This window comes from Anser anser (assembly GCF_964211835.1).
Source record: "Anser anser genome assembly, chromosome: 27".
In the NCBI taxonomy this organism is placed as follows: Eukaryota; Metazoa; Chordata; class Aves; order Anseriformes; family Anatidae; genus Anser; species Anser anser.
The window spans coordinates 3,555,782-3,582,742 of record NC_139748.1 but is presented as its reverse complement, the minus strand read 5'-3'; the positions used below and the strand labels follow the sequence as shown (position 1 = coordinate 3,582,742).

General features: G+C 58.7%; 1 protein-coding gene across 11 annotated transcripts in view; it reads right to left on the bottom strand.

The window, feature by feature from the left end:
• Positions 1-26,595, bottom strand: part of BLACAT1 (BLACAT1 overlapping LEMD1 locus) — a 36,244-nt gene extending 9,649 nt beyond the window's left edge. The window contains exon 1 of one of the 11 annotated variants that reach the window (XM_083812532.1): positions 22,483-26,595. In XM_083812532.1, the coding sequence (XP_083668658.1) occupies positions 22,483-22,590 (108 nt within the window). In that variant the 5' untranslated portion in view covers positions 22,591-26,595. The other 10 variants (XM_083812536.1, XM_083812529.1, XM_083812539.1 and 7 more) reach the window with 10 other exon arrangements.
• Between the last annotated feature and the right edge of the window lie 366 nt (positions 26,596-26,961).

Here is a 26,961-nt window from a genome sequence, read left to right as displayed (position 1 = left end):
GTCTCAGGCAGCACCCATCACACGAAGGGACTCAAACCTTTCCCGACCCTCGCAGCTGCAGGATTTGCCCAATTTGTCTGTATTTCAGCCGAGCTTTCCAAGCCATTATTTCTTAGGGCTGCTTTTTTTTTTTTTTTCCCCTGCAAACCTCGAACGTAGCGCTGCTTACAGCCAAACCTAAGACAAAGCCAACTTCAAAGCAGCTTCTGTAATGAGCAGCAGTGCATTAGAAAGCCAACAACAGAGGAGACGAGACCGGGCTAAAGCTAACCTGAAAAGAAGCACCATCCCTTTAAGGAGAGATAATGAACGGAGAGGCTGTTGCTTGGCATGTTTGCAGAGAATCGCTAATTAAAACGTCGCTTCTGTAAAGTATGCTGATCCCATTGATTCTTCCCCCCACACAGTTAATTTGCTGCTAGGAAGGCAAAGTCGCAAGGGTCCTCATTATAAAAATTTCACTGGCTGCAGCTAATGGTTGTAATTAATAGGTGCAATAAATTTCAAATGGGCAGCCAGGGTGTTCATTAGCTGTGGGCTGACTCAGCACCGGTGGCCTCACCAGTTACTAAATAACCCATTTCCAAGCAGCCGGGAGGAGGAAGGTGCTTGGTGGCACCACCGGCACATCCATAATTCCCCACCAAGAGCAGAGCTGAATAAATAATTCCCAGCAAGTCACAGATTTATCTCTTTTTGTCTCGTTCGTGAATCGCCCAGGCAAAGCTCCCCGAGCTCTCAGCCAGCTAACTGGGGGCAGGTTTTCTCAACAGCCGTGCGAGAGCAGCCAAGTGACCTGCATTTTGTGTGGGATCAGCACTCGAGGAAATGAGCTCTGAAAACCTGAGTCCTGCAGGAGGACGGGCACACCTCCTTCCTCCCAGCTGCACTTTGCTTTCAGCTATTTACCGTGCAATTTCCAGTGCTGCCAGGAGAAGAGTGCTGGGGCACCTGCCCATCCCAACACCCCCATGGAGGTACACCAGTGCTTGCTTCTCCATCTGTGTTTCTGCCGCCAAAAAAGCCACTTTCTGGGACTCCTGTTTTGGAGCATGGGGTTGGATGGTGACGCAAGGAGCGGATGAATGCCTGGTGACAATACCCCAAGCCCCAGTGAAGTCCTTGCACGACATGCAGACCCGTGCGTGCCCGCTCAGACGGCAGCCTGCTTGGACGTGCCACAGCTCTGCCTGCCGGAGACGTGGGCTGCGGCGTGTTCAGGAGCGTCTTGGTCCCATTCCTGGCAGCCTGCACCAGAGCTGGGCTTCAAACCCGCCCCGGTCCCCACTGAGCATCCCCCCTGCTCCTTTGGGATCCCCAGTGCCCAGCCCCAGGTGTGCTGGGGGCTGCTGGTGAGGTGCCGGTATCTTGTGGTGCCCCATCGGGGCTGGGAGCTGCAGCTCTGATTTAAAAATAAATAAATAAAATAGCAACAGCTTTTCAGTTCGTTATCACCTGTCTGTAATTAAAACATTCATAATTGGCACTCTTTCCCCTGGTTATCTTTCGGGACCGGTATCCACAGGGCTGGGTGACCCAGCAAGAAGCTGGTGCTGCTGCTGCGGCTTTCCCAGCGCAGCGTTACGCTGTGAGCTGGGCACGAGCCGGATGGCTCTCACATGCCCAGAGCCAAAATTATGGCTGGTGCCATGCTGGGGGTGAGGAGAGATGGCCAGGACCGAGCCTGCAGTGCAGGGCTCTGTGTCGAGGCACGCGGCTGTGATTTTTCCTCCCTGCAGGGCAGCGCAGAACAAGCCCCAGCCTCGCCCGCCGCCAGCTCGGGGGTACGGCAGCTCCACGCCCAGAGGAAGCCGGGGACGGTGGATGCCTGTCTCCTAAATGGCAGTTATTATCTGTAATTAGCGACTTGTCCTGCTCTGCACACCTGCTCCCAGGAGCTCGGGAAGGGCAGGAGCCTGGCGCAGGAGGGCTCAGGCTGGGCACAGGAGCTGGAGCTGCCCGGGAGCACCCCTGCAGCCGCCCTTCCAGCTCTCTCCTCTGGACCAGGGAGGGGATTTTGGTCCCTGCCTTTGTGAAAACAGGTGTGTGCCGAAGTTCTCTAAGACACTTTGAAAACGCCAACCCGGTGTCCTGTTCTATTCCACGCTGTGAATGTTTTATAAGCACAGGAGCAGAGGGGTTTTGCTTTGCTGCCTTGTACTCTCTGGGTTTGTTTTTCCAGGCTTTTCCCAGGCAAAGGGAGGCTCAGAGCAGGGATTTTCACAGACCCAAATGGGAACACTGAGAACCCAACTGGGGCGAGCAGCTGCCAGCAGCCCTGGTCCCCATGTCGTGGCCTGGGACGTGGGCAGTCGAGGCTGCAGGGATGGCGAGGTGCCGGGAGCTGCCCCAGGGAGCTGGGCACAGCCGAGCCCAGAGCTCACCTGATGCTGGCAGCGTCTCCTCTCCACGATGGACCCTGTCCAGGGGTCCCTGCCAAGGCCTTTTGCACAGCAGAGTTTGCACAGAAACACTTGTCCCGTGCACGTCCCCCCCACCTCGCCTCTTGTAAGCCCGGTCAGATGTCCCTCTGAGGATCAAACAGATGGAAAAGCAGGAGCCAAATCGTGCTGCTTAAGCCTTTGTGCGCTGCCAGGGAGAGCTGGGTCTGCCCAGACAAGGGCAAGAAAGAAGGAGACCTGGCAGAAAGTCACTGGCCCCGGCTGCTGACCACCAGGCGCCGTGAGAAGCGTGCCCGCCCAGGCTGCCCTCAGATCCAGCCCCCACCAAACACCAGCGCGGTACAGAGCTGCTCGTGCTCCCTCCGTTTCTTTCCTTCTTAGTGCCTGCCTTGCTAAAAGAAAAATCAATAGCATAAAGGGTAGTGAGAGCAGGTCTCGGGGGCAGTGTTTCCAGCTGGCGCGCCGCAGACAGGCTGCCAATAATCCCGTTCTGAGCGGCTTTGCGCAACAGCCACCGAAATATTAATGGGAGCCGCGGCTGCTCCAAGGAGGCTCAGGTTCTTCCCTGGCTCCTCGACAGTTGGAAGCAGCCGAAGCTTAGGAACGGGGTCTAAACCTAACACCAGCAGCCCCGATTGCAGAGTGCAGGCTCCATAGCCGCGAAACGAAGCCTCCAGCACAGGGACCACGGCACCTGCGAAGGCGCCGGCACTGCCCGGAGAGGATTTCCTCGTCGCTTTCCCAGCACAACATTTTGGGTTGATGGCGAAATGGGACCTTTCGTGGGGTTTTGGTTCGTTTGCACTGTTCTCCCCTTCTTGCCAATTAATTATCGGAGCGACACCCTCACTCCGGGCTTCCCAGCCTGGACTCGCACCAGGGCCAAGCCATGCGTGTCCGACGCAGGATCCGGCCCTGCTTGGCATGAATGGCTCGGGGCGGCCATTGTGATTGGTGAATTTTCTGAATGAGCAAATCCTCATTAAAAAATAATTAAAACAGCCTGGTGAGATTGGCTTAATTCCTTTCATTTTGACTGATGGTGTTTAGTTTTGATGATTTATGTGCCACAGCCTTGCCAGCTCTCATGCTTTCATTGTTGAAACTCATGGGATTTCATGATTTTCTTCCTTCCACACCTCCTTGAGTCATGGGATTACAGCTGAATCTCAGCTTTCATTTTTTTCAATGACTATTATTTTTAAAGATGCATTCCAGGCTGGTGAACTAAACTTGAAAGCCTGACACCTAATGACTCAAAGCTCAGGAAGTGAGAGAAAAAAAAAAAAAAAAAAAAAAAGAACAAAAATCCCCGGCTTCCTGTGTGGTGAGGTGCTTTGTGACCCCCTGCAGACATTCGGGTGCTGTTGGAGGTGGTGGGGTCGGTGGCATCGCCCTGCTCTCGTACCCTGTCCAGCGTCCCGGACCCATGCCCATCCTGCATGGCTCCGCCGCGTGCTGTGCCCGGAGATGCTGCCTGTGCGGATTTAAAAAGTGCAAATTTACCAAGTTCTGCCTTTTTCACGTGCTCCCTGTTGCCCTCTCCCCTCTGATATCCTTGGGGCGGCAGGGACGGATCCTGCATGGCACAAACCGGGCTCTCCGTGACCCCCTGGATCTGCAGCATCCCCAGGCCAGGGCAGGGCGTGCTGGGAGGATGGCGTGGAGGTGTGGGGGCTTTTCTCAGCCACCCGCCGTCCCCCGGCGAGGGACAGCAGACAAAAGCAGAAAATGGGCTTCTGCCATCACCTGGCGGCCGTGCCCGCGCCGCTTCCCCGGGCGCCCCTTTGGAAATGCCCCTGGGTCCCCGCCTGCCACTTTTGTTCTGCGGGGCTGCAGGTGGGGACGCTTTGAACCGCGTGAGAAAAGCTCGCTGCAAAGAAAGGCTGCTCCCTCCGCAGCGCCGCGGAGCGCCCTTTCAGCCCCCTGAATGGGGACGACGGCGCCTGAAAGGCCGTGCCCCCCGCCATCCCCGGCCCCTTTGTCGGCCCCTCCGCTCGCCGCCCCCTGCCCCATCCGTCTTGCTAAACCTCTAAGGCCCCGCAAGGCTTCAATGCCCCCTTTCACTTGTTATTTGTTACCAAATAAATATGGGTGATTAAAAAGGGATCAGGAGTCCGTGTGGTTTGCAGAGGTGCCTGGAAGGTGGAGTCCCTCCCCTGCGTAGCCCATGGCTTTTCGCCCTACATGAGTTAGGAAAAGCAATCACATAGGAATAAAAAGCCATAGACCACAGCAGAGGGCTTACCGAGGATAAGCCAGCAGTCTTTGGGGAAAGAAAAGGAAAAAGGGAAAGGGGGGGGGGGGGGGGGGGGGAAAGCAACCCCCTTGTCTAAGCTGTCACCCTCCCATGCCCAGCTGGGAGCAAAACCCACTCCCCCTGCGCTGACCTATAAATCCAAGGAAACCTCCCGTCCAGCCCCCACGGCCTCTGCCAGGTCACCTCTCAGCACCACGGCATCGCTCCGGCCACTGCAGCGTCATCCCCGCGGGTCCCTGCAGGACAGCCACGGCCACTCCTGCCAGCTCTGTCCCCCGGGCAGGGACCTGTGGGTGCAGGAGCCTTTTCTGCTCCTTACGCTGCATGAGCTGTGCTTGCAGGGCCAGCAGCCTCTTGCAGCAGAGGTGCTTAAAAGACAGCGTGCCCTAGCCTCGGTCAGGGACAGCATGCCCAAGGAGCAGAAAAATAAAAGGTTTGTTTTTGCTTTGCCAGTGTCTTGGCTGAAGCTACCCCTTAGCTCCTTTCCAAGTGCCATGTATTCCCCATCACATCACTTTGTGCTGCTTTTCAGGATCCCGATGAACCTGATAAAGCTTGAGTTGGAAGCCAGGCAGCGCTCTGTCTGCAAGGGGAGCAGCGCAGGCGTGCACCTGCAGAGCAGGCACCCCTTCTGCAGAGGACCGGGTGTCCGCAGGTAAATCCCCTTTGCCAGCAAGGGGGAAGGAGCTGGGATCGGGGTGCTGCTGCGCCCTGTCCTGTAGCTGTTTGGGAAATCAGACCCTGAGGGCCTTGCCGCCATCACTCAGTGGTGGAATGGGGAACAAGAGCTGGCCCCGGCTCACCTGGCAGCGTCACGGGCGGATGCGCCTTGTGGAGGGAGCCGAACAGACCTGCCTTTGTCAGGGGAGACAAAGGGCTAAAGAGAGCTCTGGCTGCAGAGCCGCCTGCCGGGGGGGCCTTCCCTGCTGCCTTTTCGGGGGAGCCTCCATCGTTCCCCCACGTATGTCGAGGCAGACACCGGAGAGGCTTCTCAGGACAAGGTGCCACATTTCACGGCGAGCAGCTGCTCCGGGCAGCCCTGCCGAGAGCCGGACGCAGACCTCACTGACCTTATTCTTTCACAAAGCCTCTGCATCTCCTTGCACCTGGGGGAGCTCCTCTGGTGGCCCCCAAACTGCCAGGTTGTGCCCGGGAAGGTGCTGGCTCCTGCTTTCATTCTCTTCCCCTCCTGGGCCTTGGGCTTGTTGAGCAGCAGCTGCGAACTGCCAGGAGCTGGTGAGGTCAGCTCTGCTGCTGAGCCCAGGGAACTCCCTTTCTTGTTGCCTTAGCAAGAACCCTGGGGACATTGAATGTTTCTAAAACTATGCGGCCACCAGGTTTGGAAGGGGGAAGCATTCTGCACCCTGCAGTTTGGGATAGCAGCGAACAGGACTTTGACCTGCAAGCCAAAGTCGTGAAGCACAGGGGTGGCTCTGAAGTGGTGTTTCCCAAGACTTTTTCTCCTTGAACTCCCGCGTGTGAATGGCAAGAAGAAAAGGCCACCGTGTGCCACGCTTTGTGACGCAGCCACCCTCGCGTCCCGGCCCCTTGCCCTGGATGTACCCATGGGCAGAGTGGCCCCAAGCCCCGCAGGCACAGCCATGGCTCAGCACCAGCACCGTGCCCTGGGCGCAGGCACTGCCATGTGTGCCTGCAGGTGAAGACCCCAGTGTGCACCCGTGGGTGCCAGGCGCCCCGTGCCCATCTCTTTTCCCCAGCTCTGGCACCAACCCAGTCCCAGGGGTGCGCTAATATGATGGCCTCCATTTCCCAGAGCCTCGTGCACCACGGGGTCAAGGCATAATGGTCAAGCCACACTTGCTGCCTCTCTGAGGCACCCAAAACCTTCCCGAGGAGGCTGCGCCCACCTGAGGGCAGCTCCAGCACCACGCTGCTCTCCCCTTGGAGGGCCACCAGCCCCATAACCGCTCCGCAGGGACCCCGCAGAGCCAGGCAGCCCTCGGGCACTGCAAGCACCTGCCCGCACCTCCCCGAGGACGCCCCGCAGCCGCCGGCCGAGCGCGGCTGACCTCACCTTTGGCAGCACGGCATCCTCTCCACGGGAAGGGCACCACGCCAGCACCACGGGCTTTGGGATGGAGCCGCCACGGCATCGCCCGCTCCGTCCTCTCCTTCCTGCATCGCCCTGGTCCCCCCCAGCAAGACCCGGGCGCCACAGCGATGCTCCCTGCCTGGGGGTGCCCAGCACCCCCAGCACCTCCGAGCTCCGGGGGCTCGCCCCTGCAGCCCCGAGCCCTCCCCTGCTCCCGCTGCCGTCCCCAGCGCCCCGTCCCCGCGTCCCCGCCGAGCCTCGCCGCGCGGTTGCATACTTGAAATGGTTGTGCACCGAGGGGCCGGGAGCGGGGGGGGGGGCGGGGGTCAGGTATTTCTCCATCCCCAGCTCCGGAGAGCCGGTAACAAAGGCGCTATTGAACTGCAGCCTCTCTGGTCTGTGAAGCAGAAACCTCTTGTATCTACTTCAGTGCCTTTGATCTAACTCCCCCAGTGGGATGGATATTACTCATGTCCTGCTGCTCGGGTACTGCTGCCAGAGCGGGACGGGGGGGACGAGCCTCCCCCGCTCCTCTCCCCGCGCTGGGAAGCGTCCAGGGGCACCCAGCCATGGCCCCCGCTCTTCCTCCCTACGGCCCCTCTTTCTGCCCCCCTCTGCCCCCCAAACCTCGCCGCCCTCCCAGCGCGCGGGCCGGGTGCACGGAGGCGGCAGGAGCAGCGCTCTGCGCCTCGCATTCCTCTCCTGTAATTAAAGCCGGTGTGCTGGGTGGAGGGGGAATTTCCCAAAGGGTTTTGCTGGCGTCTGGACAAGGGTCAGACAATGAGAACATTTGACAGGGTGCCCAAATCCGCCGTATCTTGGAGACGCTCAGAGCCTCCCCCGTGCTGTTTGTCCCAGGCGCTGGCTGGCCGGAGGTGGGGGCCGTGTGGGCAGGTTGGGCGCTGGGCAGGGGGGCAGCAGCTCGGGGGCTCTCACCAGGCCCCCACAGCCTTCACCCAGTCCAGGCTGCCCCAAAAACACAGCCCCAGCTGCTGGCACCTGCAAAGAGTGAGCACTACCGCATTGCTCTGAAGCCGTGTCCCTCCTGGGATCCCCCAGAAAATCCCGGGTAAAGGCATCAAACACACCTCAGGGACTCACGTTGCTTGGGGTGATGCTTTAAAATGCATTTTGCTGCCTTCAGCGAGCTACCTGCCTTGCTCCCTGCTGAGCCAGGGGCACTCCGGGCTTCGCCTGGTCCCACCAGTCCCAGGGGCACCGCGACGCTGCGACAGCCTGGCTGGAAATCATCCCAGCAGCCCAGAAGCACCGGAGTGCTTTTGGAAATCCTATTCCCCTGCCTTCCCAGCCGCTTTGCAGCAAACCTGGTGCCCGGCGGCTCCCGGCGGCACACAGAGAGCCGCGTGGCAGCGTCACCTCCGGAGCTGTCAGGCCCCTGGGGTGCCCACACGGCAGTACCCAAAGTGAGAGCACGCGGAATTACAGCACAAGAGTGACGCCTCCCCGGAGCCAAGGGCTTTCAGCGCTGCTTCGCCTTCCCCTGGGGCTCATTCCCCCCGTCCCCAGCTCCCTGCCCCACGTCCCACGAGCGGGGAGAGCGGAGACGTGCAGAGTCTCACCGGAGCTGCCTCATCCCCACTGCAAGGGGGAGAAAAACAAAACCACATTGCCGAAAACGGGAAAGGATGGGGTGGACAGACAGATGGACGGATGGATGGGCATCCAACACACACCAGCCACGCCAGGCTCACCTAGAGGATTTTGTTTTCCTCGGTGGTCCGCAGCAGTGGCATCCCTACAAGGTGCCATCAGCCTTTCCTTTAGGGGATCATCTGAAGCTCCCCCCTGCCCAGCCCTTCACCCCCCAGCCCCGCGCTGGCTCCTGCCTCAGGACAGGGTGTGCGGGACCGAGCTCCTGGTTAGTTTTTAAAACATTAACTATTATAACTTGGGGAGCGGTTGATGTCAGAGTTGGGCAACGATCCATTTTCAAGCTGTCTTGACAACTGGCTCCAGCACAGCAAGATTAGATCTACTAATCATATTTATAAGGCGCCCAGGATCATGAATTGGGCATTCAGAGAATATTTGTCATTGTAACAATGTCATTTCCAAGCCTTCAGCGTGCATTTCCATGTCCTCCAAGCCGTTACTGTTGGACTTTTTGGCTTTATGGAAACATCAGCTTGGGAAAGAGGCGGCTGGAACGCACTTATTGTGTCGCTGCTGTGCGCAGCTAAGGTGCACGCTGTCTGTCACCTGTACGTCCCACAGATGGGGTGATATCGGGGTTATTTATGGGTTATAATCAGCTTCCTCGTCACCTGAGTTCCCGTTGATAGCTGCTTTAACAAAACACACGGAGGCTAAATCTTTTAACCCCCCAGCTGCCTGCTTCCTACAGGCAGTAAAAAGGAAGGGCAGGTGAGCTGAGCGCCCCCCAGGTCACGCACAGCACCCTTCGTGGCGAGCTCAGCAAACAGCCACGGGGTTTTCTTCCCCGTCACCCCCAAAGCAGGCGGCTGTCGAGGAGACCAAGCTGTGTGCAGCACCCGTACCGAGATGTGCTCGACACGTCCGTGTGTGATGCAGCGCTGCGAGCGCTGCAGTGTGGCGTTAGCGAGAGCCCAGCAAAGCCCAGGCTCCCTTCACAGGATGCTCTGGCAGTCACAAAAAAAACCCCACAGACGCAGGAAGAGCCAAAATAGTCCTAATTTTGCAGGTGCACGTGCAGTCGCACGCTCCTTCCAAAACACAGAAGGCAACACAGAACTGTTCAGCTTTCTTTTAAGGAGAGGAATATCTGCCTCTCCCCGCTGCCCAGGCAGCCCATGGGATGTGTTTTCCTCTTCCAGTGGGTCCAGGGTCTGCTTTTCCCTAATTCAGGGAATCATGCTGCAAAAATGGGGCTGGAGAGGTGCCGTGGGGCACGGGGCATGCAGAGCTGGGCTCTGGCTGCCCCGGCACAGCACAGCCCAGCACCAGGCTCCTGGATGGGCTGCTCCGGGGGTGCCTGAGGTGGCTTTGGAGAGCAGAAATGTTCTCGCAGGAGCACGCAGTTCTGAGCCAGGAGGACTGTTTTGCAAATCCAGTGAGTTTGTACAAATTGGCTTCAGGTACAAAACCAACTCCGCGAAGTTGCAACGCCACTTTTCCATTTGGAACAGCATGACACTTCCAGTTCTCCTTTGCTCTGACCAAAAATACACATTTTAGGTGACTGGAAACATAATGAAAGGTTTTCCTCTAGGTGAAACAAAAAGCTCTCTAACCTTTAGATGATTTTGTTTCCCAGAGCGCTAAAAAAGAATCAGAATACCTTCATTTTGGCTTGACTCCTTGGTGCTCCTGTGCTCTGCAAACCATCAAACGGGTCCTCAGCAGAGCAGCCAAGCAGCCCGGGGAGGGTCACATCCAGCCCTGGGACCCCGAGGCCACTGCTTGCTGTGCCCTGGGTCCCTACGAGCCCTGCCGACCCCCGACCCCCCCTGCTCAGCCCAACGCACACAGCGCGGCTGTTTTCTCTGGCTTTTTTTTTCCAAAATGAAGGGATGAGAGAGGCAGGGAGGGAAGGGACAAGACAATGACCCGGATCTGCTCCTGCAAACCAACCGTCAATTTGCCATGCAGCCCATTAAGAGAGGGCAAACGCGACTCGGGAACCCAGGTAAGTCGCTCCCTAACAAGATCCTCCCCGGCCTTTTAGCACATTCCTGGTCACGGCTGCCTCAGCTCCCGCAGCCCCAGCTGTAATTAAGTCTGGGCTGCGAGGCAGGAGACGCTGCAGCAGCCGGGGGGGAATTTGTCTGGATTTGTAGGAGGAGCACACAGGGCTGATGAGAAATGCTCTTGCTAAGGCAGGGGACGGGAGGGCAGCTGCAGCCCGTGAAGCCAGGCTGAGCTCAGCCCCAGCTCGATCCCCCGGGCAGGATGCAGCCACCGGCCCCCAGCCGAACCTCGCCCCGCAGCCTGCTCCCACCCAGACCCCTTCTGCTCGCTGCCACGGGGGATTTACAGCGGCACGAGTGAGAGAAGCTGGAGCCTCCCCATGGGGTGCTGCTCCCCATCATCAGCTGGAGGCGATCGGCAGGAGCTGGGGTGATTCGGACCCAAACGGGACGGGACGATGGTGTGCCCATGTGGCAGCCGCCGCCGTGCGCATGCAGGTGTGCGTGCGAGGCAGAAGGGTGGCCGAGCCTCATGCAGCTCTTTGTGCCCTCCTGGGATCTGGTGGACCGTGGCCAGGCACCACGAGGCTTGGGCTCGCTTTGGGCCCCCGGGGTCTCCTCGCACCAGGGGAAGATGCTCAGAGGTGTTCCCCTCGATGGAGGTCTTGGGCACGTCCCCAGCACGCACCTCGCTCCTCAGCGGTGACCTTCCCGGTCTTCCCGCCGCGTGAAAAATTCAGCAGTGTCAGATCTAAGGTGATGCAGACGGGAGATATTTGTGTTTCGTCTGCCGTTGTTTGCCGTTACCAGCGATTTGTCATGTTCTGCTGACAACTCACCAGGGACCCATGACATAATGTGACACCTATTAGCATGAGGACAAATCCTGACGGAGAAAGCGCCTCTCCTCCACCTTGGGAACCTCTCCTCCCCTGCTCACCCTCATGGACACGGCGCCAGGGTGCCGGGTGACAAGGGACAGCCACAGCCGGGGGGAGATGAACCACACGGGCAGACCCACAAGCACGATGTGAAGGTGCCCCGAGCTCACACCGAGCCTGTTCTCCCCTCCCGGAGCCGTCCCAGACCTGCTCCCACCCAGCCCCGTGCCGAGGGGCTGCCACGCACCCCGGCTGTCCGCAGACACCAGGAGGGGACATCGCCAGGTCCCCGGGGGCACCCCAGCACATCAGCTCGGGGTGGGTCGGGGGCTCTGCCGCCCTCCCCTACCCATCCTCACCAGCGCTGGTGCTTCCAGCAGAGAAAAATTGTTATCCTCCGTAATGGGCTATCGCAGCCCAGGCAGGCGAGCGCACACACACACACGCACGCACGCACACACACACATGCACACACACACACACACACGCACAGGCACACACGTACGCGCACAGTCTCTGCACCACCAGCACCCGGTCTCTGCCCAAGCCACTGGGCACTGATCGGTTTCTCCAGACCGTGTCCGCCCTCAGGACCCCGCCGCCGTCCCTTTGCTTCCCGTAGCCAGGCACGTACGAAAGAACAGCCGGAATCAAAAGGCACCGAAATCGAGGCAATTCCTATCTCGCTGTAATTAATCCCCATTCCCCTTGCTGACATCACCGCTCCCTTCAGGTTAATACATGCACCGCTTCCCTTATCTTTCCTCGGGATTACCTCATCGCAGAAAACCCAGCGCTCTCCGCCCTGCCGAATGCCAGCACTGCCGTTTGAACTGCAGGTTCCCAGCCGGAGGAAGGATTTCTCCGGTGCTGTTTCATCAGAGCACTGATCTCTTCCTAGCGCACTGACACCTGGCTCTTTTTTCTTACGGGACTCGATGCTGTTCGGCAAGGCACAAGCTCTAACAAATCTGCTCCTCGCTCTCCAGTTCACGCTCGGGAGAAAGAAAAACACGCTCCTGCCCCGGGCACCCTTCATCATTCTCCTTGCCTGCAAGCAGGGGCCGATGCACAGATTTTACACACGGTGCAAACAGCGCAAAAGTCCTTGTGTGCACACAGGCACAGTGCTACCCCCCCCCACCGGCATGGCACTTGAGTGAGAGACAAAAAAACTTATCACGTATGTACAGCGACGTGTGTTCATGTGCAGGAACACTCATACAAGTGCACACCTCGGGCTGACGGGCACCAGCTGAAGAGTTGGTGTGTAATCCAGCTGATAAGCACCTCGATGTGCTGCATGCAAATCGGGGCAATGTAAGCAACGTGAAAGCACATCCATACACACACAGCTTCACAAACAGTCACACACTGATGAGTTATGACTAATTGGTGATTATTCCTGCCTGAAACAAAGAGAATTAACATTTTTTTTTTCAGCTAATCACATCTACAGCCACAAGAACATAACTGCTGCAAGCAAATGCCGCGGATTAGCTCCGAAACGCTGCGAGTCACCGCACAGAGCCACAGCCACGCACACGGCCAGGAACACATTGTCAACATGCACCGTAAACAGACGCAGAGCGTGAATTTCTTTGGGGTGCTCGTGCCCGGGCACTGCCCGCACGGCTGAGGAGCGCCGTGCAGGTAGTGCACGCACACCCGCTGCTGGCTGCAGGTGGCTGGGTGCTCGCTGCCCGCCGCGCACCGGGCGCGCAGCGTGGGCTCGCTCTGATTCACCGTCTCTCCCACTCACACACACAACTCCACTACGCAAGGCTCCGAACAAAGAGAGAAAGAGAAAAATGCTGCCTTACTTTCTTTTTTTTTTTTCCTTTTTTTTTTTTTTTCCCCTCTATTTCAGGACTTCGGCGGGACCGGCTTTCTTTGGAGGCGTCATGAGAAGCAAGTTAACAAACCGCCGAGCGCCGAACGCAGCCGTGCGGAGGGGAAGCGCTCTTGGCCAGCAGAGAAGAAGAGAAGGAACAAAAGCCCGGCAATAGGAGCGGTGCTGAATAGGTGTCTTCCTAATTGTAGGGGAATTGTGTGGATGTGTGTGGCGCGGGCGGGAGGGGCGATGGGCAGAGGCCTCCCTCCCACGCCGGCTGGGGACGGCTGCCCGCAACCCCGGGGTGAGCTCAGAGCATAAATTACCTCCAGCTCCCGCGCCCCGCTCTCCCCATTGGGCTGCGGAGCCGCGCACACATCCGCATCCCCAAGCCCTGCACGACCCGCCGGTGGCATGGGGACAGGGATGGGGATGGGGATGGGGACGTCCCCGCGCTCCCCATGTCCCCACACGGGCAGGGGCTCCGCTCGCCCCCCGCACCCTCTCCCCCTTCCTCCCCTCCTGCTTTGTCTCCGGCCCCCGTCTCCCAGCCAGGCAGACACAAAGAGCCTCTGACCTGGGAGGAGAAATACCGGCTTCCAGAGGAAAACACCCGAGTGCTCCGATTTGTGCTTTCAGCAGGCAGGGAAATTAAAAATAGCTGGTATAGCTCGAAATCAGAGGCAGCATTCCTTCCTTCCCTAATGAGTATAATTAGCGGAGTGAGGATGGAAGCGTGTTTCCCCCGCTGCTCCCCGGATCCTTCGGTGTCTCCGAGTGCCAGCCGGCGTGATCTCCTCCACACGCTTCGGGGAAACAGCCTTTTTCCACTTCCAAGGTCTGCCGGGGCAGGAGCTGTGCTTGAACACAGCTATCGACATGCACTTCAGCTGCCTTAAGCTCTTCCTCCATCTCCGTCTCAAAACAGAGGGGTTCAGACAGAATTAAATCCCCGAACACACAGCCCGGGTCCTCTGGGGTGTGCAGCAGCAAGGAGAAGTCGGATTTGGGACCTGTTTTTTTTTTTTTTTTTCCTTGCTCATTGCTATCCATTCACTTGAGCTCTCATAAATCCTGAGCTGTCAGTGTAACAACGGGTGGCTCAGGGGGGATTTAGGCAGGCTTCAGACCCACAGAGCGAGCTGATCCTGCTCCCGAGCCAGCGTCCGACCCAACATGAGCACGGCATCGCCCCACCGGTCCCCTCATTCAGGGCGCTGGGCTGCTCTCCCATGGGGACCCATGGGGGACAGGGACACCTCCCTGCTCTCTGCCTCGTGGGTGGCCCCGTTGGACACCCATAAATCCGAATTCAGCCCCGGATTAGCCTAACCCCCGGGTTTGGCTGCACGGCCCCAGGTGAGCGCAGTGATGCAGTGCGGCTGCTGCAGGGTCCACCCAGTGCATCCCCTCCCCTCGGCAGGGAGCAGGCGAAGCCCCGCCAAGGGCAGCGTGCTAGGGACGTGGTGGGCAGCTCGTTAGCCGAGGGGCCTAACGAGCTGATCCCCTGGGTTGTGTGCACAAGCCAGAGGAGGAGCAGGAGCGCCCGGGCTGCGGCAGGTCGGGAGCGGCCAGGGAGGGCTGCGCCCCTTGCAGCATCTGCTCGGCTCTGACATTGTGCTCACTTGGGCTTTTTTTTTTTTTAATTGTCTTGATGTCCTTCATTTGCATAATCCCCACAATGCAGCGCAGCAGGACTTTTGCTCTGAGCTAATAAATAGATGACAAAAATAAATGTGTCATGTAAGATTTGCTTCCATTTTTTCCCCTTTGCGAGCGAGCTATCACCGAGAGCTGATGCTCGTGGGGCTGATCTCACAGGATCTGTCAGCCTGGCCTGCCATGAGCAGCGACGCTCGCGTTGCCCGTGGTGCACAACTTTGCCAGATGTTCGACTGGAGCCTGCGAGCTGAGAGCAGGAGGAAAAGATGGCTGCGAAAGGCGAGGACGCGCTCCTCGCCCCGCATCAGCCTGCCACAGCTGGTCCTGCAAAGTCAGCCCAAAAGCGGGCGGGCGAAGGGCTGGTGGGGGGGCTGCAGGCATTAAAAAATTCATCGCTGGGGTTGTGGTGTGCCTACAGCCAGTAACAGGCAGGCAGGTCCCGGGGGTGCCCTATTTTCAGAGGCTTTTTCTTCAAAATCACCGGGCACCAGCTCTCCGCTCTCGCTTGCGGTGGAGACAGCACCATTTAGGAAATGAGCTCCCTTAGCCAAGAAAAAAGAGTGATTGCCCTGCTGGGAGCAGCCAAGAGGCACAGCACCACGTGCTTGCCACAGGACGGGCCCCCCTCAGATTTACAGGATTCAGTTTCTCACCTCGAGGAACTTGGCTGGCCGGCACCCAGGGAACCGATGGGAGCACAACCCCCTAAAAAGGCTCAAACTTTTAAAAGGGAGGCTGCAATTCACCACGGGGCCCCGCAGCCCCGGACACCTTCCCTGTAGGGCTGGGTGCTTCCCATGGGGATGGCTGGACACGTGGCAGCCCTGGGGAACAGCCCCGGAGCGAGTCAGGGCTGAACCCTGCCTAACCCCAGATCAGTGCACTGATGGGATTTGGGTCTGATGGCAGATAGCAGCAAGACTCATCGGCTTTCTGAAGATTTAGTAGGAGCTGGTTACTTTGCAAAGGGTGCTGGCAGCTCTGGAGATCATATCTCGTGCATTACAGCAGGCGGTATTTTTTTCTTCCCGCAGCCCTGTGATTCTGGAGGCTTCTCAGCTCTTATATAAAAGCGTTTTAGCATTTCCAACTGTGTTGTTTGTGGAGAAAAGCCTGAAAACATGAATTCTAAAGGGCAAAAGCTAGAAGAGAAATAAAGACCTGATAATATATGAGCTTTCTTTCCTCCTTTCTTTTTTTTTTTTTAAACCCTGGCCAATTTTAAATCATTTTTATGGCTGTACATAACTGCCTTCTGGCATGCGAATGCTTGAGCCTGGTGTTACCATAAAGATGGATTCACAACCGCTGGTCAGCGGAGGAAAAAGCTCTGCCTGAGGTTTCCGAAATGCCGAGATCAGGCTGCGGAAGGGGCTCATCAGCCTCGCAGAGCTGCGCTTAGATGACATTTAACAGGTCCGGGGAGGAGGCGCTGGGCTCATGCCTGGGTTTCCCAAGCAGGGTGGCTCTGGGGACGTCTCGTCCTGTATCGGAGGTATCGGAGGTGGGATGTGAGCTGGCAGCGAGCTGGGCTGGCAGCAGGGTGCTGGGGAAGCCGGGGTGCTTCCCAGTGCAGGAAACCAGGAGCTGCAGAGGGTCCTCCCCCAGCTTGTCCCATCCGAGGGGGCTGCACCCAAGGGGTCTGAACCCGGCTCCGCTGAGCCCCACATCCCTCTCCTGGTGCCAGCTGAGGTGGTGGGTGCTGAGCGGGCAAGGCAGAGAGCCGTAAGGACAGCAGAAAGGAAAAATCAGGGAGAGAGGGTGGAAATTAGATGAGATCTGGGGGAGAGGCACGGAGGAATGTGGAGCATCCCTCCAGGATGCGGCGGATAATTTCCCCCTTCCCCAAAGCGCTGTGGCGAGGGGATGGGATCATCTGTCTTCATTACATCCCCAGAATAGGCTCTGTCAGGTTACAGTGGAAAACGAATCAATATCCCCCGTGGCCCCGCCGCACACCAGGCTGCGCGCCGCACTCGTGCTGGCACAGATGGGCGCTGCACCCCTCATGGCATCGGTCCCCACAGCCTCAGGGGAGGCAGAGATGCCCAGGTATTGCCACGCACTGTCTATGCAGGCTTGTTCATTTTTAAAATGAGTTCACACTCTTTCCGAGCTGTCTACCGAGGTGTTTTATTTTCCCCTTTCTGTAATATCCCAACACCTTGCTGCGTATTTGCCATAAACACCTGACAATGCTCCTGCAACAAAACCCCCCGAAGCACATCTATCCAGGGAGCGAAAATCCCGACTGAAAGACTTGTCTGAGATCTGAAATCCCTACTGAAAGACTTCTCTACAGAGTCACAGCCACACCGGCCCACTCGGACTGCAAACCTAGCTCACACGCAGTGCCCAAGGCACCTGGGGCGAGGCATTGCCCTCCGCAGGGATGCTCCTCGAGAGATGTTCCAGGTTGCTTTTCCCTGGTGCAAGTCCCTGCGGTCCCAAGGCGGCACCGGGTGTGCTCTTTGTCTCCTTGTCACCTGCCCCTGCTCAGTCCCCAGGTAAGGGGCAGGGAGCTAAGAAACCTAAGAAATAAAGGCGAGGACTCCACCAGCAGGCGCTGCTGAGAGCAGGCAGACCCCAGGCTCAGGGACCCTCAGGGCAGACGAGGTCCCGACCATCGCATGGCATTTTGTGGTTTACCGGGGGGATTTGCAAACAGCTGTGTTGGCAGCCCCTTGCTGGAGACTGCTCTCCTCCCAGCTCAGCACCCTGGTGCTTTCCCAAGCCCATGGGCTCAGTCCCCAGCCCACCCTTGGGACCCTTCCCTGGGCAGGAGCAGGACCCCGTGAGCTCCCCACTTTGCACGGGGAGATTCACCCCCGCTGTTTTCAAGGCAGCTTTCACAGCCCTGCGCCCGGGCTCCGACAGCAAGCAAAAAGTCTCTCCCAAGACAAGACCCATCCATCTTCCTCCCAGCTCGGCCGTGCGGCTAAAAATAAGCCAATAAAGTAGCAATCACCTTGGAGCAGCAGCAGCTCCATTAAAGCAGATTGGGCTGTGGCACCTGCGCCCCGGCCCCATGACGCACGCCAGCCAGAGCCCCAGAAGCCTCCACCTGCCTGCTCTGCCCCACGCCGCGGGGTGAGGGAGGTGGGGGCCAGCACGGCAGCCCCCAGCTCTGCCCCATGGCCCCTTACTGCTCCTGGGTCCGGCTGCATCCCACCAAGCTCCTCCAACACGCTCAGTGCGGGCGCAGCCAGCTCCGAGCCTGCAAAAAGGGGCTCCTGCAGCGGCTGAGTGGCAGCGATCACGTCGCACCCCTGCCCATCCCAGCAGCTCTCGTGGCCCCAGCTGCCCGTTGGGGTCCCCCATCTGCCATGTGCCCCCTGGCCCTGCTGGTCGGGGTTGTTATGTACCTCCTCCCATGCAGGTGTTGGCAGAGGGGGAGATCCACACCGATGCGACATGCGGGGTGTTTGCATCAGTTTCCGTTGCAAACGCTCATTTGTCATGTAGATCTCCTGGCATTTTTTTTTAAAGGGTAGATTAATTTAGGGGAGTTCTCAGATCCAATTTCCTCTGGCAATGGCTCTATTAGGCTGTGCACAGCAGAGATACAGGCTCCCGTCCTCCTGCTGCTACTGATGGAATTTGATTCCGCGCTGCCAAATCTGCAGGGCTGCAAACACATTCTCACTCTTGATTAATGTGAGTAATTTCTGCTTGAAAGAAGGTTGAAATGAGCAGCCGAGGGGAAGCGAACGGTGAGGGTTCCCCCCCACCCCTTCTCCTCCCCCATCCCTTGCTGCTGTTTGCGTTTTACCAGCTCTGGCATGGGCTAGCAGACAAACAAAAACGCTGGCCCCGTTTCAAGAGCAGCAGAAGGTGTGGGAGCGGGGGGCACCTCGGAGCACACTTGGGTGCCGCCGCGCTCTTGCTCATGCAATGCAGGGGGAGAGGACCGGGGGGGCAGGGACTTGCTGCCGGGGGGGTGGCAAAGGAAGGTTGGCAAGGGGGACACATGTGGGGTGCTCATGAGTGGGGGGGGCAGGTGAGGGTAAGCCTGAGCAAAACCAGGGTTTGGCTGTGGGGGCAAATGTGAGGGGGAAGGAAGGGGCCAGCAGGATGGAGAGGACATGAGAGGAACGATCCCTGCTGGCTCTGTGGGGTCAGGAGGTGGGGGGCGAGCAGGGGGTTGTCATCCCCTGTCATGCTGTGTCCCCACAGGGCATACACGCCGCCTGCTTTTGTCCCTGCAGGTGCACCCCCAGGGCTGCTGGGGGGGCCCCGAGATGCCCACATGGCTCTCTGGGGGTGCATGGCTTTGGAGAGCAGCCAGGAGGGCCACCCGGCTGCCGTGCACCGATCCGGTGAGAGTCCCCTGCTCAGCATCCCCGCAGCGCCTGCCCCAGCACCGCCAGCCCCGCGCAGGGTCTGTGCACGAGGCTGCCGTAGTGCCGGTAACAGCGGGAGTTTTCCCCAGTGAAACCCCAGCCCCTACGTCCTCTCCCTCGAGAGCAGCGGCGGCTTTGCATCTCCTTTTCAATTTATTTTTATAAGGAAGGAGGGAGAGAGAGTCACATCCTAATCTGGCAAAATGTCAGGGAGTGATTCAGAGAAGAGGCGAGCGGCAGAGAGAGGCAGCCCACACAGGAGAGTTGTTTCTGATTTCCAAATGTCAGCATGTCCTTTAATTAAATGCTGATTAACAGGGGACGTGAGCCCTTGCGCTGGAGCCGGGGCTGCTGCTGGTAGCATCGCGCCCCATGGGCAGCCCGGGCGATGCTCACAGCCACGGGGCGAGCTGCAGGAGAGGTGGGCGAGCTGTGGGAGCTGGCCCTGCCCGACCAAAGCAGCCTGGCCCGAGGCTCACACCGCTACAAGGACACCAAAACGCTTTGCTCGGCTTTGCTCAGCTCCTGTGCGAGCCTCTCGTGCCCCATCCCCAGTGCCCCATCTAGCTTCTGAGCAGGGCTGGGATTGCGCTTGTGTTTTTTGCCTCTGAGTGGAAGTTTTGTCGGAGCTAGTTCGGTGAAACTGGCTGCAAACCCTGATGTGAACACTCCGACTTCAGTCTGAGCAGCTCTTTTTTTCCCCCAGTTTCTGTCTGTTCTCTGTACACGTAAGCAAAGCTGTAAAAATGCCTTCGTGTTTGGGCTTCCCCAAACCACCTTACTCACCTAAATATGTCCCTAAGCCTTATCAGCCGCGCCGCTGCTCTTTGTCCTCTCAGCCATGCCTTGCCTTTGAAGTCACTGGGAGGTTATCCTTGAGGTTAGGGGGGCCGGGCCGTGCTGGGGCTGCGTCTGCCCCGGGGGGGGCTGACAGACCCTGCCTGACCCTGGAGGTGGAGAGGGGTGGCACGGGGCCGGCCAGCCTGCAGCGCGGCCACCCGGCGAGCTGCCACCCGGCTGCCTCTGCCTGGTGCTGCCCCAAGCCCCAGGAGCTGATTCCCCCCCGCTATGGTGCGGGGAGGTGGCACATGGGACGTGGGGAATAAATCCAGGCAGCCCTGTGCCCTTCTGGACAGATGGGGCTGGCCCAGCTGTGGGGTTTGTCCCGGGTGCTACAGGGCTGGGGCAGCCCCATGCCGGGAGCAGCAGATTTATGGAGCCCACGGGGTACATACGTGCTGCTCTGCACCCTGGGCATCCGCTGGCCAAAAACAATGCCCCGAGCACGCCACGGCTCTCCAGCCTGCCCAGAAACTTCCACCTAGGGCAGCCTCTTCCTCAGCCCCACGTCACACCACGCGCGTGGAGCAGCTCGCACAGGCAAAGCCTGCCAAGGTTACGGGGCTGGAATCACATGCCAGACAAGGCTAAATCTGAAGAAGCGGTCTATAATTAAAATCACACTCCTCGGAGCTGAGAGAAAAAACTTTTCACGCTTCTCTTCCCGTCTCCACAACACAAATCACTCTGCACATTTCAGCCCCCTGACTTTTCTCCCTCCCCGTGCCACCTGGCAGCAGCCGAGGTTTGGGTCTCGGTGCCCGGTGACCCTCGGTGCCACCTTCCCCTGCCCACCCTGAGCTCGCAGCAACAAGTGCCTGCTCCCGGCTTCCCGCAGTGATGCTGCCAATTCCCAAGCGCCACCTGACGGCACCAGCTCCCGAAGCGGGGTTGTTAGACAATATTTATATCGGCGCAGCCACAGGAACCAGCCCTGCTCCGGCACCAGGAGGCAGGGGATGGGAAACGGGGCCACGAGCTGCAGCCCCCGGCCCAGGACGGGCAGACCCAGGCTGTGAGTTTGGCGAATGCACACGCTGGCTGCTCGCTTCTCCAGACCACAAAAGTCGTCCCATGCTACCCAGGAGCCAGGCAGATCCTGCGAGCCCTGGTTGGGGCATCCCCATGGCTCCCCCTCCTTTTAATTCTGCTTGAGAGAACAGCCCTGTGTTTATACTCATGAGACCGAATTACGTGGAAATTCTGGGGGCCACGAGCCACGTGGCGCTGGGAAAGAAGTCATTTTCTTCTGCCACCAAACGAGGGACGCTGGAGGGATGTGGCCACAACGGTGTCACCTCCACCACCCTCTGCAACCACAGAGGGCTGCATCTGGGCATCACTCACGGCCGTCCAGCCTAATGTCTGGCCACCAGTGCCAGCAGATCCTGCACCCTCCCAGCCAAAAAGGGCCAGCACCCAGCACGACCAACGCCAGCGCATCACAGAGGCATCCTGCAGCCAGGCCTCTCTTCCTCCCCACTCCCCAAACCCACCTAGGGCAGGGGCACCAGCTGAGAAGGATGCAGCATCGCCTCAGGATGCTTTGAGAGCAAAGTCCGAGGACAGGGGCAGCCGAACTCAGCAGACATCCCCGCTTCACTGCCTGCCTTCCCTCCCCTCCCTCCAGCCCTGGGAGTGCCGGGTGTCTGACACTTTTCGGGGGGGGGGGGCAGCACCTATTTGGTGAGCCCCTCACTGCACCCCAAACACCCCCACACTGAGCAGGGCAGCACCCAGCTCCCCAAGGACGGTTCTTACCAGCTGGGATCCCCGCTCAGCGTCTGGCACAAGCTCCCAGCACCCCGGCTCCAGCACCCACCAGCCCCGCGGGTGCCACCCGCGCTCGGCACAGGCGGGCACGCCGGGACACTCGGCACGAAGGCAGCGGGCTGGAGGGACGGCAGCAGGGCGCTTTGCGCTGCGAGGGGTGGGGAGAGGACGCGGGGGGGGGGTGGCGGCGGTGGGAAGGGGGATGAATCATTTTGAAGGAGCCAGATTTCCATATTCCCCCTGCTGGAAAATTCAAGTCTGCTCCGAGTTTGCATCCCAAATGCGACTGCGTTCGGATCCCTGCCTCGGAAGGCACGTACCTCTCCCAGCAGCCGGCCCTGCCGGGCTCAGCGTCCGCGCTGTGTACCTGCCAGCAGGCTCGTCCTTCTGTTCACGCTGAGCATCATGTTTGCTTTGAACGCCGAGGGAGTTCAAAGCTGCAACTTAAGGACTCGGGGAAGGGGGGTGGAGGTGGACGGACTCACGACGAGGAGCAGCCATTGGCTCTGCCTCCCCGGCTGCTCTGCCAGGGGGCCTGGCTGAATTCGTGTCATCCTTCCCCTCGCTTCCCCTCGCTTCCCCGGTCCTATCCTTCCCTGCTCAGCACCGAGGGGACGGGGGAGCAGCGAGATATTGCAGGGTTATGAACCCCCAACCACGGGTGTGCTCGGGCAGCTGCAGACACTGCTGCAGACACCCCGCTCCCCCCCGTGCCGCACAGCATATGGCCCGGGGATTTAATTTCCTCGGGCCGGTGCCGCATACGGTGACTGGCAGGCTGTCATCCTTCTGCATTCCTGCCTACCTGCTCCATGCCATCCCCGTGCGAGATCGAGCTTGCCAAGCTGAGCTTTAAGTCAGAGGCAGTGCGAGAGTCCAGCGGCCGTGCAGGGCTCCTCAGCTCTCCAAACATGCACAGTGGCTGAGATTCACTCAGGTCCTGCTGGGAGAGTTTCCTCTGTAACCCCAGCCACTTTTCCCGCAGAACGTGAAACCCTCAAAAAATGGGAGATTAGCCCCCCTTTGACAAATCCCTGTGTGATGACGAGGAGCCGTGCGGAAGCTTTGGGTAGTGGGCACCGTTTCCAACTCCACGTCCACACGGTGTGCTTGCAGATCGTCTGCAGGTTTGCTCACTCTCCCGTGTTAATTACCAACCTCTCACAGGAATAGCTTCCACTCTGCAGGCTGTTCAAGCCGAGACTGGGTCGGGGATTGTGTGTTTGAGAACAAACGGGCAGCCAGCAGCCTGGCTGTCTGTTCTGCTGGAAGGTCCCTGGTGTGCACAGCGCTGGCGGTGACAGCAGGAGCGTCGCTGCTTCCACTCTGTCTCGTCTCAGCAGGGCCCTACCACATCTGCACGCAGCAGAGGCAGCATGGAGAGCAGCAGCATGGTGCCTGTGGTCACTGGGTGCTGGTGGAGAAGCAGCTCTGCCCCGGCGAGGATGGGTGCGCTTTACCCCTCCTGTCCAGCTCGGCCATTCCCCTGCGGCATTGCCGTGGCGCTGGGGTCCTCTCGCTGGCGTTGGGAGGAACAATCACGATGCGTTTTGCACATAAGGAGCATGGCAAATGGATTTGCCGTCTTCATGGATTTTGTTTTATGACAAAAGCAAAGACTACTAAAAATGTAATCACTTTACACTGCTGCTGTTACAAACAAAGCTGAGTCTTGCTCATGCCTAGCAAATATTGTGAATCATTCACCTTTGTGCAGGAAACCAGGGGGCCCTTAGGATCGCACAGCCCATCGGGGAAATCCTTCTGTTTTGTTCTTCCATAGAGCCGAGGTTGCAAGAGCATCCTATCAGCTGGGCTTTGCTGGGTGTTTGATGTGTGGGGTGGAGATCCTGGCAGCACCTCTGGACCTGGGACACTGCTTCCAGGACAAAAACCGTGGTGTAAAACCTCGCAGAACAGCGAAGCTGCTGACAAAGACATTTTGGACACCTCTGAAGAGGGGCTGATTGCGTTAGCACAGCACTCAGATGAACAGTGTGGTGAGTTCCTGCAAAATTACAGCGTAGTGCAAGAAATTTCATACTCGCAGAAGTAATCGGTAGTGTGGTCAGGCTGGGTCTGCTGCTGGACGGGCACGGCCGAGCAATGCATCCCTCGCTGCAGAAGTTTTGCAGCCAGGAGAGTTGTAGCTCAGCTGCAGGGAATGTGGAGAAAGCTGTTTCTAAGAGTGATTACATCCTCTAAAATGCACATATTGAGTTGGATTTCTGTAACACTTGCTGAGCTCCACAAGGGCAGAGATGAGGGATGGCTGTCCACCGTGGGATATTTCAGGGAGATGCAGCTGTCCTTAAACAGAGTTCTTGCGAAAGCCACCTGGTTCCTGTAACAGCATGTGGGGGAAGCACCACAAGGTTTTAGAGTGTTTTTCCAAAACCTATCCACTAGCAGACAGCAGGACAAGAGGCTTTTTATGGGGGAAATGAGGCAACGCTTGAGAATTGCAAGAGAGGGATCATTTGTCTTAAAAATATTTAATATGAAGTGCAACATTTGTGGCCCAGAGCAAACCTGCAGATGTGTCATCCCCATCCTGTGCAAAAAATAAAATAAATAAATAAATAAAAAACCCCAATCCAGTCAAAACTTGTGTGCTAGTGGGAAACCCACGTGCAAGCCAGAGGTTTTTCCTGGAGAAGAAGAGCCCAGGCAGCTCCTGCAGGGAGAAGCGATTTTCCCGGCGTTTCAGAGGACATCCCTGGCAGAAGTGGGATGGGGATCACAAGGCGCTGGTGCTCACCACTGTGCGCTCCGGGCTTTTCCACTCCTTCCTCCCCCCACCTGCAGATTTTGGGGGACAAGCAGGGGTGGCAACGCCGCCCCCCAGCATAACGGGTCCGGCAGCTCCGGGCTGAGCTTTGGCACACGCTCGTGTGTCTGCATGTGCACACAGCTGGGCTGCGAGCACCGGGGCCTGCTCCAATTCCTCCTCCCCAGCCCCACAGCTGCAAGGGCAGCCCCGGCGGGGCCCGTGGCCTGCTGATGGGTGCTCCGGTGCTGGTGGCTGTGTGCTGGGGAGCCTGGGCTCCGCTTGCTGGTGTGGGTGCTGCTGGCACCCAGAGGTGCCCCAGCTCAGCCTGGGGGGAGCTGGTGGAAGGAGCAAAGGGGTGGCACGGCCCTGGCACTGCCTGTCCCAGCTGGGCTCGTGGGGGTGCAGCCTGGCATCTCCCAGGCAGTCATTTCTCCGGAGGGCCACGAGGTGGAAGCATTTTCCAAAAACTCCTGCGGTGCCCTGGGAGCGCGGGGCCCCCGCCTCTGCCTTCAGCGGGGCGGGCAGGACGGCAAAGGAGCGGGGGGGGGGGGGCTGTGGCGTGGGGAAAAGACCTGAGAAGGGCTGAGCAGGGACACGGGCCACAAGGGCAAAAACCCCATCTCCAGGGAAAGCTGTCCACGATGTTAGCTGCCGGCTACCATCACCAAACCGATGGGGTTACCCCTGGGTGTCTCACCCATCCTCGCCGCAGGGATCTCCCGCAGCTCAGGGATGGATCTCCCGCAGCTCAGGGATCTCCCAGCCGAGGGGAAAGAGCCTTGTGTTGTGCAGCTCGGAGGCAGGAGGGCAGCGGCACGCACTGCACAGAGCCGTGCTCCGTGCCCTGGGTCCCCCGTGCTTGCTCCACGCAGACAGCCCGCTGGTCGCTGTGTGCGCCTGCCGAGCCCGGTTAGAGCCCAGACATCCCTGAGATTTCACCAGGCTCCTCTCTTTCCCCTTCCAAACAGAGCAGAGACCTGGGTTTATGGCAGCTCTGTGCAACCCCCTTCCCACCCAGAGGGGGGCCACCAGATATCCAGACTCCTGGGTCCCTCCCTGCGTCCCCACGCACCGTGCCCAGCTGCTCAGAGCCCCCAGGTCCCACCAGCAGCCTGTGAGCCTCGCTCCCTCCCTGCCTCCCACCCGGGGCAGGCAGCAGGGACCCGTCCCTGCTTTCTGGGGTCTGGCAGCACCCAGGTAACCCAGCCGGGAGCTGGATTTGCCGCTTGGCGCCATGCCTGACACGGGCTCTGGGTGCTGAGTCACGGCCGCTCAGCTGCGCCTTACCAGGCGGGCGAGCAGGCAGCTGCTCCATCCCCGCTTGGCCCTCCCAGGCGGGCAGGAATCGCTGGCACCAGCCTGCCGGGAGGCTGTCCCAGCACAGCACCCGCCAGAGGTCCTGTCCCAGCCAGGAGAGCTCAGCCCGTCGGCCAGGGTCCGGCACAAAGCAGGCTGCAGAGCCTCGGTGAATCTCCTTACGGCCACCAGCCTAGGCAGCAAGACTCCTCTCCTGCACATCCTCGGAGTGTGTGCTGAAATACGTCCCCAAAATGTTTTGTGAGAGATATAAATGGAGAGGATAAAAGAGTTAGCAGCAGGGAAAGGCCCTGAGGTCTGCTCCATCACAGAGGCTCCTGCCCAGTGCTCTGCCATCCAATTCCCATCACCCTTGGGCAAGTCCCTGCACCTCTTCTCTGCTTCTGCCTCTGCAGCTGGGCATTTCCTTATTAGCTGTGTGTGTGGAGGGGTTAAACATAGTAAAAACCCAGCAGGAGATGATATACACAGCCATCCAATGGGTGCTGCACTGCTCTGATAGATGCTCTCACAGTCGGGAGGTGCTCAGCATCCAGATCTTTATGGGGTAAGGCTACAAACAGCACCAGCTCCTGGGCAGGATTGCCCTTCCCTGGCTGGCCCTGCTGCTCCCCCAGGTCCAGAGCAGAGAATTTGTTCCAGCATCCTTGCCTGTGACAGAGTAAATGTGCAGAGTCCGGCTCGGTATGCAGAAATGCCTTGACATTTAGCCTTCCCTTGCGTTTGTTTAATAAGTAAACAGCTAAAAATAAGTTGGTTATACCCAAGGGGCTTTTGAGAAGCACTAAACCAAGAGAGTGAAGGCTGAATGCTGGGTAACAGAACTGGTATTTTCCTCTCACTCTCAGTTCTACATCAAAGTACCTTTATGGACTTTATTTATTCCTGGCTTGAATCAGCATGAGCACAAGGAGAGTCAGGCTCAGCAGCTGCAAGTGCAGACCTCTTCCTTGGTGCTAATTGATTTAATCTGTGAGACAAGAGCACAGATTTACCCAGAACAGTCCCGCCTAAGACCTGTGTCTTAGAAATGACTGCAAAGACTGTATTTCCCTGCGGTTTTCCCTCTGCTGTGGATGCTCAGCAAGCCGAGGGCAGGATGAGGCTGAGGGCACGCAGTGCGCTGGGCTGCGGCTGCCCCGTCTGCAGGGCAGGCAGCGTGTGTCAGAAGGGATCAGAGCCTCCCCCAGCCAG